General features: G+C 36.1%; 1 protein-coding gene across 2 annotated transcripts in view; it reads left to right on the forward strand.

The window, feature by feature from the left end:
* The window catches only part of Fmn2 (formin 2), a 341,897-nt gene that overhangs the window by 202,796 nt on the left and 124,390 nt on the right, over nt 1–14,711 (forward strand). For both annotated transcript variants that reach the window (XM_026390773.2, XM_077803042.1), the window contains 3 exons: nt 12,784–12,875; nt 13,034–13,163; nt 14,210–14,356. In XM_026390773.2, the coding sequence (XP_026246558.2) occupies nt 12,784–12,875; nt 13,034–13,163; nt 14,210–14,356 (369 nt within the window). The remainder of the gene's footprint in view (nt 1–12,783; nt 12,876–13,033; nt 13,164–14,209; nt 14,357–14,711) is intronic.

Consider the following 14,711-nt stretch of genomic DNA (forward strand, 5'->3'; position numbering starts at 1 on the left):
GTTTATTTACAGTTGGGATATGTACTATGAAGGAAAAATACATTTCTACAAGTAGAATATGTTAGGAGGATTCAGCTTGGTCGGTTAAGGCAGGGAAGGACTCTCCAAAGTAGTGAGATTAAAGCTGAGGTGTTAGATATGGAAGATGAGTGGCATAGGGGATATTTTAGGCTTAAGGAATGGCATTCATGAAAAAGGAACCTGTTCTAATTGAGAAACAGTGGGAAATCATTGAGGATGAAATATACTCAGCAAGTGGGAGCATGGCATGAGAAGCATTGCAGAAAATAAAGGGAGTGTTTATAGTCTATGATGTGTTATGTTAAAGTCTGTGGTGTTATTCTAGAACAATGACTAACCATTAAGGAACTTTACGTGTGTGAGTACATGTTCTGATTTGGATCTTCTTTTAAAAAATCACATTGATGCTATGAGAGATATCCAGCAAAATTATAGGAAGAACACACATGATACTGAAGTAGCTAAACAGAGACACAGTAGTATTTGGGGCAAGGATGATGACAGTGGACGTGATCTGAAACTCAACTCATTGGATATGGAAGTGAAATACAGAACTATCTAGATGACCCCCCATGTCTCTGGCTAGGTTTTCCAGTTTATTAGAATAAGGAACATCAAAGGTTTGGGGAGAAGGAAACATGAGTTTGTTTTTAGATTTATTTTATCCCCAGGTGCTTCTGAGATATCCAGGGGAAAATATTGAGAAAGTAGTTGCTTGTCTGGAAATGGAAGGGAAACAGGGGATTGGGAAGGGAACACAAGCTAAAGATATAAGCTATATAGGGGTCAGGAACAGGGAATGAAGACCTGGCACTAAGAGACTCAGAGGGGTCAGCAAAAGAGTGAGAGGACATCTATAAGAAGTGGATATAACGTAATCAAAAGGAACAATACTATGTAGCAAGATCTCTTAATAAATAGAAAAGTGACAGAGGTGATGATATTTGAGGAAAGAGGCAAAAATTTAGCATGACTACCTTGTGAAATTGGAAAGAAACTGAATAAATTTGGCCTGGCTCAGTATTTCCACTTTGTGTCCCTTAGAACACTGATTTCTTGGAGATATTACTATTGTGTATTCTCTCTCTCCCTCCATCCCTCACCTCTTGTCTTTCACATACATACATTTTGTGATTGATTAAATTTGAGGAAAAATTCGATAGTCTTTTCAACAACACAACTTCTAAGAATATTTGGCATCATGAGTTTACAAAATGGATATAAAGCAATTCCTAATGAATATCAGCAATCATAAGTTGTTCTATTGAACATCATTTGAGAAAAATTTGCTTAGCATAATTGATAGACTCAGGTAGCAAAACTGGATATGAGTCAATGTCAATATACCCCATCTAAATCTCTTCCTCTCTTTAAGAAGTAGTAATTTTTTTCCTAGGAGATAAGTTAGTTGAATTCAGATGCAGGGGGGTCTCTGGGTCTAGAGTGGTGGAGGTCAGAATATTTGGTGGAATTAGTAATGACAGAAGGGAATCTGGGTCTGTACTGGTCAGTGATTAGGTGAAGGGGGTACATGGTTTTAGTATGATGACTCTAGTAGCTGTTGAAAGCATCCAGGTTAGAAGCAATTGGGGTCTATTTCATTTATTTGTAGGCAGTAAATCTTAAAGTGGATACTCTGGTACAGTTCTGCAGATGTTCTGGATGAAAATGGGAAAGGGAGGGTGTTTAGTTAAAGACATGAAATAGCTAAAGATAATAGTTGTAGTAATAGAGACTGAACTGATGTCATCTTGGAAGGAAACTCCCTGAATGGAAGTGAACAAGACTTGGACAGGGAAGGTTGGTCAGTTGAACATTTGGAACCTGGAAATTCTTTTATGTTATTAATTGATATGTAAATCAGAAGAATGAATGAACTTCGATAAATGACTCCCATCATCATTAATAAAACTCCAGATAGATCACTAGCATCCCTTCATATAGAGAGAATTGTTGGATGAATGTATGGATGAGTGGGTTCATATGGACCTTGGCTGGGCTTAGCTTTCTTATTTATTACTTATTTGTGTATTAGCATCTGGAAGGAGTGATTCCATTTCATGTGCAGCTGTCTATTTTAGAGTTTATTTTATCTCTTAAAGACTCTTTACACTGTAAGAATGATGATAAGCAATTGGCATTATCCATCCTTAATGTTTCTTGTGCTATTGATATTATGCTATTGGTATTTTCCTGTTCTTTCTCTCTAACTCTGGAAGCCTCCTTCTTGTTTTTTTTTCCCTTATTCAATTACTGACAATTTCTTGATGTTTAAAAAAAGTAATGACTTGTAAGTATACACTGATCCATATTAGTTACTAGGATACCGAGATATATAAGCATGATCCTTTTCCTCAAAAAGCTTAAATTCCACTCAATAGAAAAAATAGACATGTATGTATATCACCATAAGGACATTGTGTTACATGCAGCATAGAAAAAAAAAAACATGGAAGTTTCTGTGCTACCATCTTGGAGATGAGAGTAGTTACAATGGCATCAAGATATTCAGGGCAGGCCGATATCTAAGCAAAACCAAATATGCCAAGCAAAGGTGAGAAAAGCATATTTCAAGCAGAAGATTGGGAGTAGTGGTGTGGGTTATACGGTAGATGTCTGTGCCTCTAAGAGGAAGCAGAGAAAATTTACAGCACATTAATGAGCTTAGTTCTCCATCTATTTAGAGTCGATATATTCTTCAAAACACATAAAAATTATGTCTTCTCGATTATGAATCTTTCTCAGATTGACCTGAGAATGTCATTATTGTATCAAGGCATAGATTTCTTAGAAACATTTAATGGCTATTTCAAAAATAATAAATTAACATGTTATCATGTTTGAGTCCAGAATAATCAATTTCATAGACACAAAATGAGAGAAACGGAGTGAAGCCTAAAAATATGAAAAATAACTTGTAGGTCTTAGTCTATGATAAATCGAAGGAAATGGAGTCCCTTTTAAGAATGTAGTTGAACAGTCTTTCTGAAACAGTGGTTGAGAAACTCCACCATGAGAGGCTTGGCTCACACTTGGGTAAAGGGCACGGTCTTATGTGTGCCTCCCTAATGAATAATCAGAAACATAGTGAGTAACCATGACTGTGATGGGACTCACATTCATGCCATATAAACTCTAAGGAAAAAAATGGGTACTCGGCACAGAAGACCAAGGAGGAAAATTTTGTTTTCTCATATTTGAAAGAGATTTGGAACTCAGATTTACATAAGTTCCAATGTCTGCAAATAGAGGGAATATTTTTCTGTAATTTTTTTGTGGGGAGGCAGGTACCAGTGTTTGAATCCAGGGATGCTTAGCCACTGAGTCACATCCACAGACACCCACCCCCCCTGTTTTTAATGCATGTATTTATTTTTAAAAAATTAGGTTCAAATAAATATATATTTAAGATATATTTTTAAAAATTTGTTCTTTTTTAGTTATGCACAACTGTAGGATGTATTTTGACATATTGTATATACCTGGAGTGCGACTTCCCATTCTTCTGGTTGTACCTGATGTGGAATACATTGGTGGTGTATTCATATATAAACATAGGAAAGTTGTGTATAACTTCATTCTACTCTCTTTCCTATTTCCATTCCCCTTGCCTTTCCATCATTCCCCTTTGTCTAATCCACAGTACTTCTATTCTTCCCCACCCCATCCCCTTATTGTAAATTAGCATCCGCATATCAGAAAACATTTGGCCTTTGGTTCTTTGGGATTGGCTTATTTCACTAGCATGAATAGTCTCCATTTCCATCCATCTACCCGCAAATTTTCCCTTATGACTGAGTAATATTCCATTGTGTATATATAGCACATTTTCTTTATCCATTCATCTGAATAAGGGCACCTAGGCTGGTTCCATAGTTTAGCTATTGTGAATTGAGCTGCTATAAACATTGATATGGCTGTACCACTGTAGTGTGCTGATTTTAAATCCTTTGGATAAATACTAAGGAGTGGGATAACTGCATCAAATGATGGTTCCATTCCAAATTTTCTGAGGAATTTCCACACTGCTTTCCATGGTGGTTGCACCAATTTGCAGTCCTAACGACAGTGTATGAGTGTACTTCCCCCCCCCACACACACACACACGTCCTCACCAACATTTATTATTGCTTGTATTCTTGATAATTCCCAGCTATTTATTATATTTTACTTAGAGATAGGGTGTTACTATGTGGCTTTAGAGCCTTGCTAAATTGCTGAATCTGGCTTTGAACTCACAATCCACCTGCATCAGCCTCCTGAGTGCTGGGATTATGGGTGTGTGCCACTATGCTTGGCTTTTTGTTTATTTTTGATTTTGCTTTTGGATAGTGTTTTTTACAGATGTAGTGAATAGTTTGAAACTTGTCACCCAAAGCACGTAAGTGGAGGGGTGGTGGTGGAAGAGAATTTAATTGTAAGCTAGATAGGAAAATTATACCAAATACTACTTCTCAAAGTTTGCTCCATGGATACCCAGGGATTGCTACAGTCCTTTCCAGAAGAGTCAAATCCATTCTCATAACAACACTGAGATCTTTTGTTTTTTTTTTTTTTTTTTTTAAACACTGAGATCTTGTTTGACTCTTAGGCAGTGTAGTTGTTTGCACTGAATGTACAAAAGCAGTGGGTCTTGACTATCTCTCCAAGGCTTATGAGTTAATAATTTGGTTCCCAATGTAGTACTTTTGGAAAGTGGTGGAGCTTTGAAAAGTGGGGCCTATTGGAAGGTCCAAGGTCATTGGGGGCATGACCTTGAGGCGGATTGTAAGACTGGCTCCCTCCTTGCTCTGTTTTGCTTCCTGTCCATGAAGTGAATGGTTTTGTTCCATTATGTACTTTACCATCATGTGCCACCACAGGCCCTGAATAGTGGAGCCAATCAATCATGGATCACCTCTAAAACAGTGGTCCAAAATAAACCTTTTCTCTTTGTAATTATCTCAGGTATTAATGACAGTCATGGAAACCTGACTAGCATGGCAATAATAGGTTAAACTCCTGGCACCTCAGCATAAATCAAAGCATAACTACAAATCAAGTTGTCATTGTAATTCTTCACCGCTGTTCACTCACAGGGAAAAAGCCAGTTTCTGTGAAAAGACAGTCAAAATCATTAATTTTCTTAAAACTCAGCTCTTGAGTGCATCTTTCTAATGTTCCCTGTAGCAACACACAAAGTACACATGAAGCATTTTTTTTCAAATAACAAAGTACAATAGCTATTTTTATTAAAAAGCACTTGTTTAATTAAGTTGTTAATTGAACTGTTTTTTTTAATAAACACCATTTCTGTTTGCAAACATGGTTATAAAACTGTGGCTATGCATACATTGGTATTTGTTAAGAACAAAGTAATTCTGTCACTTGAAAAGAAAAACAAATTAAAACAGTATTTATTGCCAATGATAAAATTCAAGTTCTAAAGCAATTAGATGTTTGGAAATTTTATGTCTGCCACCATGAGATTGACAGTTTCTTCATTATATAAGACTTATTTTGATGATATTGGAAGTAGTATTTTAAAATAACTGATCTTGTTTTTTTTTATATCTTAAAAATTTGGAGTCTCTCTGTAACTCAGTCATCATTTTGCAAATGATCATTCCAACTGTAGGAGAGAATAGGTTTTTATGTAAAATGTTAATTGATAACAATTTTATATTCTATATTGCAAGGAATTAGTGTAGCATCAAAAAATATCCACATCTACCCCAAAACAAAACTTTTAAAGTACCATTCACTTTTTTACTTCCTGCCTGAGTAAAGCTGGATTTTCTTCCTAAGATTCTTTCAAATGACGTTGTCACAAGAAATGGAATGCAAAACCAGATACAAGTCCCAGCTATTAGGCCAGATACTAAACAATTGTAAAACATTGCTACTCCCTTAGTGTAGATTTTTAAAAATTAAGTATGTTATATATGTAATAGGTTTTTATTATTATTTGAATGAATTAGGTATTTTATACTTTTCTCAGTCTTAATATCTAATATGGTAAATATTAATAGATATAATCTATAAGCTCCCAAATTACCTTGAATTCATATATAATTTTTAGAAGTGAAAAGCATCCCAAGTTTAAAAACTTGAGAACTGCTAAAGTCAATGATCGTGTGTTTCTTTTCAACTCTGATATTATTATGAATCTAGTGCTTGCTTAAAGAATCCAGGCAGAGGAATGTCTCTGGTCCTTCTGAGGAGTGCCATGAGGAGGCTAAGGTGATAGGATTTGGATAATGTCCCTGCCCTCACAGAATCTTCAAATCTCTCTTCGGGGAAGACATTAATCAGAGATTCACAAAAATAAATGTAAAATCAGAATGGCCATAAGTGCTCCTGAGGAAAAGTAGTTGGAAAATGGTCTTTGGGTCAGAAAATGATTCCCCAATGGGAGAAGAATGAGCATGTGATAAATTAGAGCCTTTGGCTCTGAGGAAGCCCTGTGTGGAAGGGCATTGTAGAGGAGGGAGGGAGCTGCCATGTCATGTGACCGTGGTAATGGCAAAGAGGCAAGCTGCATCTGGGGGACTTTGGTGACCTATGTCTAGCATGTTGGTATCTTTTTAAGATATTTAGGAGGTACATATTTTTTCCTCCTTGTCTTCACTGCAGCTTCTCTAATCTTGATCTTTGCATTGTACCCTAGTTATTTTCCTAATAACTTGATCCCTCCCCCATCTTTCACCACTGCAGGACTCCTCCCCTCTTTATTTTCATTGCCTGGCTCATTCCTGTTTAATTATAGTCCCTTTTCTTCTCTCCCATGTTTGCAGTCCACACATATGGTTCTTTCAAAAGCTTTTCCACTCTTCTTTTTTCATCATCTCTTCTAAACCTTGATCTCATCTCCAAATTCATTCACAAAGTCAAGCTCATAAACAGAACAGTATTGTTTTCTGTATTTGCAATGTATTCCGCTGTCATATATAAATTTAAAAAAATCCTCTTAGTTCTTCCCTTTTACACTCGCTCCCATCCCTGAGAATTAAAGTGTTCTTTTTTCTCAAAATACTTGAGACTGGGTAATTTAAAAAAATAAATTTGTTTCTCACAGTTCTGGAGGCTGGGAAGTCCTCCAGATGCACTGGCATCTGGGGAGGGCCTTCTTGGTCCACCAACCCATCATCTATCTCTGACCTCTTCTGTCACGTGGCCTCTTCTCTGGCTTTTCAATCCTTCTCTTTGACTTGTGAGTCCTCTGCAGGGTCTGTCCTTGTCTAACTTTCATCTTTGATCTCCAGGGATCTCGTCTTTTGTGACTCAAGGGTAGCTGATTTTGGATGGTTTATCTTTTGCCTTCGCAGTTCTCCAGAACTATTTGTAGATTCTAAATGTTCCATGTTCTCTAAATTATCACTACCATGCAAACATTGCTTAGTACCACTAAAGGAACACCCATCACACTATTTTTAAAATTTATTTATTTATCCCAATTTGTTATACATGACAGCAGAATGCATTGCGATTCATATTATACCTATAGAGCCCAATGTTTCATGTCTCTGGTTGTACACAAAGTAGAGTACCATTCATATCTTCATACATGTACTTCGGGTAATGATGTCCACCTCATTCCACTATCTTTCTTACCCCATTCCCCTCCCTTTTCCTCCATCCCCTTTGCCCTATCTAAAATTCCTCCATTCTTCCCTTCTCCCAATCCCCCCCGCCATCCCAATTATGGATCAACATCCACGTATCAGAGAAAACATTTGGTATTTGCTTTTTTTGGATTGTCTGACTTTGCTTAGCCTAATATTCTCCATCTCCATCCATTTATGTGCAAATGCCATGATTTTATTCTCTTTTAATGCTGAGTAATATCCCATTGTGTATATATGCCACAGTTTCTTTATCCATTCATCTGAAGGGCATCTAGGTTGGTTCTACAATTTAGTTATTGTCCATCACACTATTTTATGACATGTATTCATTTGTCTGCCTCCTGTATGAACTTCCTGAATGCAGGAGCTGGAATTTTCTAGCTTTTGTTTTCTTCCACACCATAATAGTAGGATGAGACAGCAGGAGAGCAATAGTAATTTGTCGAAGGTCCAAACTTGAAGCCTGTCTCATGTTCCTATTACCTAATATATATCCCCACCATGACATATCAGCTGGATCATCTTTCTGATGTTGACTCCTATGATATTGTGGTGACGTTCCTTTCTAAAACATTTTTTGAGAAATAAAAGAGGGAGTCATTTTGAATGAGGCACTTGACAATTATGATTCTTTAAAAAAAATGCAACATACTATACTGTGAGTAGTAGTTTGGTTCTTCACAAATAGCTATTTTAAACCTTGCATCAAAAATATAGTCAACAAAATTACAGATACACCATTCTTCCACTATGGACCAGTCTTCATTTAAACAATGAATATTCATTGTACGTCTGAACTTTGTTTGAATGTTCCTTAGCCCATTTTCAGTGGCTATAACAAAACATCTGAGAACTAGGTAATTTATGAAGACAAATTATTTCTCACAGTTCTAGAAGCTGAGAAGTCTAAGAGCATGGCACCAGCATCATGCCACATCATAATATGGCAGAGGGCAACAACACATGGTGAGACAGCAAGCAAGCTAACTTAGGCCTTTTTCTTCTTGTAAAGCCTCTAATCCATGTAATCCCACTGGCTCAGGAGGCTGAGGCAGCAGGAGAATCACTAATTCAAGGCCAGGCTCAGCAATTTAATGAGGCACTAAATGACTTAGCCAGACCCTGGCTCAAAATAAAAACTAAAAATGGCTGGGGGTATAGCTCAGTGGTAAAGTGCACTTGGGTTCAGTTCCCAATACATACATACATAAAGCAAACAAGCCACTAAAATCATTATTGGAGGTCCCACCCTATGACCTAATCTAATTCTAATTTCCTCCCAATGGTTCTGCCTCCAAATTCCATAAACAAGAATTTGAGGATAAATTTTCCAACACATAAACTGTTCTAGAAATACATTCAAGCCATAGTAGGGGTATACAGGCTACAAGGGGACTTCTGAGATATGCCAAGGTCACTTCTGAGATATACCAAGCTTTAATCATCTTTAAGATGATTAATATTTCCAAATGTGTGCATTCAGGTGTGCTACCACCATCTTTCTGCATATCAATCATTTCCATGGTTGTAATATGAAGAGAAATACATTTTCCTTAAGTAATTTGTTGAAGAAAGTCCAGGGTATGTATAATAATCCAATGATGCTCACTCTCTTCTCATGGGTGTGTGTTTGTGAAGTGATGATTCATACAGACTTGATCCTCATTATTTGTGGATTTCATATTGATAAATTCATCTACTCACTAAAATATGTTTGTAAGCCAGGTACAGTGGTGCACGCCTATAATTTCGGCAACTCAGGAGGCTCAGGCAGGAGGGCCACAAGTTTGAGGCCAGCCTCAGCAATGTAGTGAAGTCCAAGGCAACCTATCAAGAACTTGTCTATAAATAAAAGATAAAAATGGGCTAGAGATGTAGCCCATTGGATAAACTGCCCCTGGGTTCAATTCCAGAACCAAATAGAAAATATATTTATAACCTTAAAATCAATATCCCCGGAGGTTTTATGGTTATTTGAGGACATGCCCTGAAGCATTTGAGTCTCCTAAAGTGCATGTTCTCAGCTGAGGTTGAACAAGGCAACATTCTGCCTTCTTGTTTCAGCTCTCATAGAGTAAACAAATATTCTTTCTGTAATCTATTTAGTGCCACGTTTTTTGCATTTTTGTGCTTTTGGTTAGTGATTTTGCTGGCTAAAATGGCTCCTAAAAATAGTGTTGAAGAGCTGTCTAGTGCTCTTAAGATAAGAATGCTGTGATGTGCCTTAGAGGAAAATTCTGTAAGTTAAACAAATTTGTTCAGGCATGAATTATGGTGCTGTTGGCTGTTACGTTCAGCATTAATGAATCAATATTATATATTTCAAAAAGCTTCTTTGAACCTACAGAAGGTTACATTCATTCGATCAGTTGATGAAAACGAGGCTCACCGGAACCCTGGGTTTCCCCCAGGAGTCCTGGTTCAGTGTTTGCTCATCCATCATTGTCATGGTTTGGACGTGGTTGGAGTGTGTTTCCCAGAGCTTCATGTGTTGGAAGCTTGTGGTGGTGTGGGAGGTGATAGAAGTTTTAAGAGGTGGAGCCTGGTGAGAGGACCTTAGATCCTTGAGGGCACTGTCCTCAGAAAGAATTGGAATAGCTCTCCTAGAAATCCTTGACTCTCATGGGACCCTTGAGCTCTCTTAAGGGGAGCAATTTATAAGAATGAGGTGGACTCCCAAACCACTTTTTTCCTTTTATTTAGAGATGTGATCTCTCACTCTCACATATACATTCCCCATTTACTGTGGGGCCCTCTTCAAAGCCTGTGCCATGCTGTTTGGACTTTCAGATTTTAAAACTGTGATCTAAATAAACCTCTTTTCTTTATAAAGTTAGCCTTCTTTAGATAGTTCATTATAGCAGTGAAAATGGACTAATATAAGTGTTAGTACCATGAAAGAGAATTTACTCTGTGTGTGTGTGTGTGTGTGTGTGTGAGAGAGAGAGAGAGAGAGAGAGAGAGAGAGAGAGAGAGAGACAGAGAGAGAGAGAGAGACAGAGAGATAGATAGATATTGGTTGATTACCTTATCTAAGCTCCAGAAAGGAAAGCAAATAGAAGGTACTGCATCATGTTTATACAGTTGTTGAGAAGAAAAAAGGTTATGGGACATGGATAAATGTTCCCTCTGTAGCCATACAAAATACTGACAGTCCAGAGCAGCTTTGTTTCTTTCTGAAGTGAGCAAAAATGGTCTGTTTTGTTATAGTTTGGAAAAGGTCTATTTCTTTGTAAAGTGCAAGGTATAAATGGCTGTGCAACTAGTAATTCATACCTGCTCAATAGTTTGGGATGTGAATATAATACTAATAGAAAGTCACTTTGCTGGGAATGCATTGAGGAATTTTATTTCTTCCTTTATAACTTCAATTATTCTGATTTACCTTGGCCATCTTTTCTCTCTGGTAGCTGTCCTTAAGGTTTTTGTTGGTTGGATACAGGGAAAGTTGCTAGACCTGTGGAGTGGATTTCTAGTCATTCAGCTCCATGTACCAGCACATAGCTAGGTTAGGTCCATGTCAAGTTCAAGAAACAAAATCAAATAAAAAAAATATAAGTATTTCACCAGATTGTATCATGTTAGATGAGATTTTAGGTATAGAATGAGGTTGGGCTTGGAAAAAGCAAGGGAACAACTGCTTTGATTAAAAACTCCCATTTCTTTTAAAGGAGTTATTTAAATTGTAAATCTTTCTGCACCCTATTCAGGTGTGGACTTGTGAATCCTGTGGTAACTCTTACCTTGTCAGTATTCTTAGCTTTAATGTCCTTTTATAATTTTACCCTGTTCTTTAGTTTGCTAGTAAGATGGATATTGTCATTTTCAAAAGATCATTTTGTAATGTGACTTTAAGTGACATCCTCATGGTGTCTGTGAGACTGACTCCAGGAAACCAAGAAGTAAATCAGGCAATATTACTCCCAGTAAATGGGGGCAAAGTAACATTACATTACTTTGCAACTGAAATTCTGAAAAAAAAAAAAGTGATTCTTAGGTTTTGGAGTAGTCTGGGACATTTACATTACAATTCACCTTCATCTTTGTATCCTTTTGCTGTATCACATTCCAAAGCAAAATGTATCACATTGTCAGAAAACCAACTTTTCTCTGGCCCATATGTCCTCAGTTATAAGAAACTTCTTTTGAGTTAACAAGTCTTCATTAATCCTACCAACTGCAAACCTACATTTCAATATGATTAGTAAATGCAGAGCAAAATGCAGCTTTGTTTTGATGATGCGACTTCATCTTCGACAGCAGTTCTTGTCTGAGTTGCTCTTCTGTTTAAAAAAAAAATTATAAGGAATATTAAGTTCTGAGAACTGGATTAAAACTCAGAATGTGGTAATATTCGATTACTCCTTAATGCATTTAGAAAATGTATTATTTGAACTCTTGAAACATCTTTGTGAATTGTACAATAAAGACAAGAATACAAATAAAAATAATTCAAATGCTCTGTAAAAGAAAATAGATATTGCTTCTTAATATACTATAAAGTCTTCTATCTTACAGTTAAAATGCAGATGATCCTCCTTCATTAAAAAACCAAATTTTTAGTTTGCCATTATAGAAGGTGAAAGAAGACACTTAGGAAGAAAATTAGCCTGGAACTATTTTTTGTTTCAGAAAGCAAGTTCAGCAAAGGGATCAAAACCATTTATTTTTGTTACATGTCTTAATAATTTAATAGTACTTTTCTTTCCCCAAAATACAAAAAGGAGTACACAATGATTGCAATAGGTTAAATAAGTTATAAAAACTTAAGGATCAAATTGCTTCCAAACTTAATTTAATTGATTTCTGAATAAGAAATATGATTTTTAAAATGACATTCTTGTGCTTTCTAGAGAGCATTATAAACAGCCACAATAACAAGAAAGGAAAACTATTGTTTTAAAGTATGCTTGAATGAATAAATGTTTTGCAGATCACTAATAGTCAATAACATTATTTGGGAGTTTGGGGGATGATCTGGTTTGTATTAAACATATTTACACTTTAAAATGCCTTGTGAATTAAGTCAAGTTTTACTACAAACATATGCTAAGAAATATGAAAATATGGAGCATTTTGCTCTATTAAGATCATCATTACCTAAGGGATACAATTGACCAGATTTTAAGAAACTGCTGGGCTTTTGTTTTTCCAGAGAGCTCAGTCAGATGAACTGGAAAAAATTGAAAAGCACGGCCGATCCTCCAAAGACAAGGAAAATGCCAAGTCTCTGGACAAACCTGAACAGTAAGCATGCCTTTGGGCCCTACAGAGGGCATCAAGGCCACAGTGGGTTCTTGCCATTTGGAAAAACAATGTCTTGAGTATGTAATTGGATGAGATGAGGATAAACATCTGTTTATATGAATTATATTTTTCCTCTTAACTTGGCTTTATTTCCTTAGGTTCCTTTATGAACTGTCACTAATCCCCAACTTTTCAGAGCGAGTCTTTTGCATCCTGTTCCAGTCAACGTTTTCAGAAAGCATTTGCTCAATTCGTCGAAAACTAGAATTGCTACAGAAATTATGTGAGGTAGGTTCTGGTCCAAAGAGAACTAAGCTTGAGTCCTGATATTTAATTCTGTTCAGTCATGTTCATATTACAAAAAAAGTTTTATTTACTCTAAGTCCTCATTAAATTGGAGGGATAGCAATCCCACAGACGGGAACATTTATGATTGAGCTTCAAGATCAAAGCACATGGTCAGATTGGCAAACAGGGCTGCAGGACCATGTTGCGGGAGTGTGGCCAGTGTGTGCTGGCCACTGGAGAGCTTTCGTACGTCTGCTTTTGCCAAAACTGAATTTTCACTTCTTATGGTCCCTCTAGATAGCAGACTTCCAAGTGACTGTGACTTAAAGGCATAATATTTCCTTCCCTTCAATGTTTTTTGAATGGCCCCTCAACAAATTATTCATAAATATTCTAACCAAAAGATTTAGAGCAGCCATTTGATTCAACAGAAGATAAAAATTTCTTTGAAAATTAAGAATAAATATTTGGCAGAAATAACCAATATTAACTTTTTTTTTGATTTTCAAAAATCAATATTACTATTTTGTTCTAGTTGTGGTAAATGCTTTTGAAAAGTGAAGAGACGTTATTAAAGACATTTTCAGAGGAAATGACATGAAAAATTAAAGTATGTTCCAAAAGAAGTGAGTGTATACTCATTTGGAAATGAATCTTTATAATTTTCCTTTTTGGTTTTCCACAATTTATGCCAAAAATATAATATCGTTTTAGACATAGATACGATTAGGGTGATGATGATGATATTTTGTAGTAGTTCACGTTACAGCCATATATGTTTTCCTTGCAATTACATCACAGAAAAGGCCTAGATTGGCATTTCTCAACTTACAAAAGCTTATCTGAATGCTTGTGGGCACAAGCATTTTAACTTTTTAAAGTTAACTTCAGAGAAACTGCTCTTAAAATATGCATAGTAATGAAGAAGGACAAAGTTTGGTTGTGACCCAAAACTATTACTATAATGTTAATAGTTAGCATTGATTTCTGGTGTTTCAAGTAAAACTTCGTTTAAGAAAAACTTTGTTCTTTATCCTGTTTTACAGACATTAAAAAATGGCCCAGGGGTTATGCAGGTTCTAGGTTTGGTTCTTGCCTTTGGCAACTACATGAATGGTGGAAATAAAACTCGGGGACAGGCAGATGGCTTTGGATTAGACATTCTCCCAAAGCTGAAAGATGTCAAAAGCAGTGTAAGTATTTTGTATTAATGGATGTAGGCAAATTGAGGATATTCTGTTTGACATTTTGTTTGGTAATAGGTTTGACTGTAAATCAGTTGTAACAAATATTTCTTTATATTCCAAGATCAAATGTTCCTTTATATTCTGAGCTAGATAAAAGTAAACCACAGGATATTTGCAATTTACATGAATAATGATGTCCCCCGAAGTGAATAATTTTGACTTCTATTTCTAATGGATACCTATAATATTTTAAATAAAAGTAATTATTATTTTCAGTCTATCATTACCAAGTCTGCTAGTATTTTATCTTTTGGGAATACAAGGACTAATCATTTTGAATGAATTAGATGTCTACTTGTTA

Source organism: Urocitellus parryii, chromosome 9 (genome assembly GCF_045843805.1).
Source record: "Urocitellus parryii isolate mUroPar1 chromosome 9, mUroPar1.hap1, whole genome shotgun sequence".
In the NCBI taxonomy this organism is placed as follows: Eukaryota; Metazoa; Chordata; class Mammalia; order Rodentia; family Sciuridae; genus Urocitellus; species Urocitellus parryii.